The sequence below is a fragment of the Opisthorchis viverrini genome, assembly GCF_000715545.1.
Source record: "Opisthorchis viverrini unplaced genomic scaffold opera_v5_417, whole genome shotgun sequence".
Taxonomy (NCBI): Eukaryota; Metazoa; Platyhelminthes; class Trematoda; order Opisthorchiida; family Opisthorchiidae; genus Opisthorchis; species Opisthorchis viverrini.
In genome coordinates this window covers 39,452-41,660 of record NW_008752073.1, presented here as the reverse complement: position 1 = coordinate 41,660, position 2,209 = coordinate 39,452, and the positions used below count along the sequence as shown (strand labels likewise).

The 2,209-nt window shown below is 49.2% G+C and overlaps 1 protein-coding gene across 1 annotated transcript in view; it reads left to right on the top strand.

The window, feature by feature from the left end:
• Positions 1–1,686: 1,686 nt before the first annotated feature.
• The window catches only part of T265_15265 (hypothetical protein), a gene marked incomplete at both ends in the record, with an annotated part of 37,588 nt that continues 37,065 nt past the window's right edge, over positions 1,687–2,209 (top strand). Inside the window, one exon of the mRNA XM_009177338.1 lies at positions 1,687–2,142. Coding sequence (XP_009175602.1) covers positions 1,687–2,142 — 456 coding nt within the window. The remainder of the gene's footprint in view (positions 2,143–2,209) is intronic.

Genomic DNA, 2,209 nt, shown 5'->3' with positions numbered 1-2,209 from the left:
TATATATATATGTACGGCAGTGAAGCATCAATGGCAACACTGATGTTTCTGTCCTTGATGACGATGATGATGATGATGGTTCCTCTGGCAACGTCTGTGAAGGGGCCTCGCAAGCGGGAAATTCATCAGTGTCTGTATATCGTGTTTGCTTACGCCTCAGCTGACTTGAATGCTCCGGCACCCCGATAGACAGGTTTTACGAAGCCTTGAATGCCCTGTTTCGGCGACCTACAAGCTCAGATGTCGCGGTGGTTGCCAGAGATCTGAATGCACCAGTCAGAAGGCTTAGCGTATCGCAGACTCAATTAGGAGGTCGATATGGATTGGAATCGATACGTACGGACAATGGGGAACGATTGCTCCAGCAGTATGCTGATCGCAGGCTGTTTTTATGCAGTACTAACTTCCGAAGTAGCCGAAGTTGTCTGGCCACATGGTACCCTCCAACGGTAGGCCGGCCACAAACTCAAATTGACCACATCGCCATCAGTTACAGATGGCGTGTATCAGCAACTGACTGCCGGTCGCTTTGGAACACATTTGTTGATTCCGACCACGCACCCTTCCGGATTCGCATAGGATTCGGACAAATCGCCTGGCAGTTGAGAGAGACTGGCAGATCTGGATATCAGAAGAATTTACCAGAATTGTCTTCGAGAGTCTCTTTCAAATGCTCCACCATCAGATGTGAACTCATACTGGGACGAGATTGCCACCTCCTTGCATAGTACTGGGAATTTCGCCTCTGGCACGGCACCACTAGGCGCACTCAACCACTGGATATCAAACCGAACGGTGGCCTGCTTAGATCTCGGACAAATATCCCAGCCGGCCCGGAACATAAGTTGATGCGACGAATTATCAGACGTCAAGTGAAAATGAGTGTGCTAGCCGACCGTGAAGTGTGGTGGACACAGAAAGCTGTGGACATGGAAGAGGCCCAGAAAGCCGGGAATACCTGAAGATTATTTCAGTTGTTCCATGCGACGGGGCCTGGGAAACCACCTGTGAGTTAAACCATCAAGGATAGGGAGTGACAATCTCGAATAAACAAGATCGCCTCGACCGTTTGGCCGAATACTTCGAACAACGATTGTCATGATCACCCGCTGGCCCTCTATCTGGAACCCACAAGTGATGTAGAACCCTGGACGGTGAACGTGGACGTACCTAGGGCCTTGGGGGTATATGACTGTATATGTTCTCTTAAGCGCCACCGAGTCTCCGGTCCGGATGACATCCCACCTGCATTGTTCAAAGACGGGGGTGAAGTCCACAGTCAGCGATTGTGTGATCTGTTTGCTTGCATTTGGGAAAGGGAGTCTGTCCCAGGCAACTGGGGAGAGTCCGTGATAATGTCCATTTTCAAAAAACGGGTTTGCAGTGAACTTGGTAATCACACGGGTTCAACTTCTTTCCGGACATAATGAGACTGTTGGCGTCACGTGTTTCGTCGCCTTACGGAGGCTCGTGAGATACTGAATAGAGAGCAGCATGCGGGATTCCGGCCTGATAAGGTTTGTGTAGGCCAAATCTTCGCACTTCGTCAGGTGCTTGGACAACGCCATATGTATAAGCGACCCACGATTCTAGTGTTCCTGGATTTCCAAGGTGATCTTGATTCGGTTGACCGATCTGTTCTTGAAACGCCTTCCCTCCAAGGAATGCCCCGGAAGTTTGTAAACAATGCGTTCTTTGTATTCTCAGACTTCCGGACGTGTGAGAGTGTACGGAGAGCTCTCCAAAAGCTTCCGTACACAAAGCGGTGTCCGTCAGGGATGCCCACTCTCTCCATTCCTTTTTAACTTTGTGATCGATGAAATAATGAGACGAACGCTGGAGGGTCTCCAAAACCCTGGTGTTCAAATAGCCAGTGAAGAAAACCTTGTCGATCTGGAATATGCAGATGACATCGTTCTCGTCTTCGAAGAACAGGAGAAGGCGCAAGTATTCTTGGATGAACTGACCAAAGACATCCTGTCTTTTGGTATGCACTTTGCAACCACAAAATATGAGGTCATGCTGCTGGACATGCAGTCACCAAGTGTGCCACTTAAAATCCATGGTGAGCCACTGGAAGTTGTGGAGCGTTTTGCGTATATTGGAAGTTGTATTGGTTCTGATTGTAGTGTGACAGATGAGGTGAATGCACGAATCTGCAAGGCTCGGGCCACGTTTGCTAACTTGAGACACCTATGGCGTCAGAATG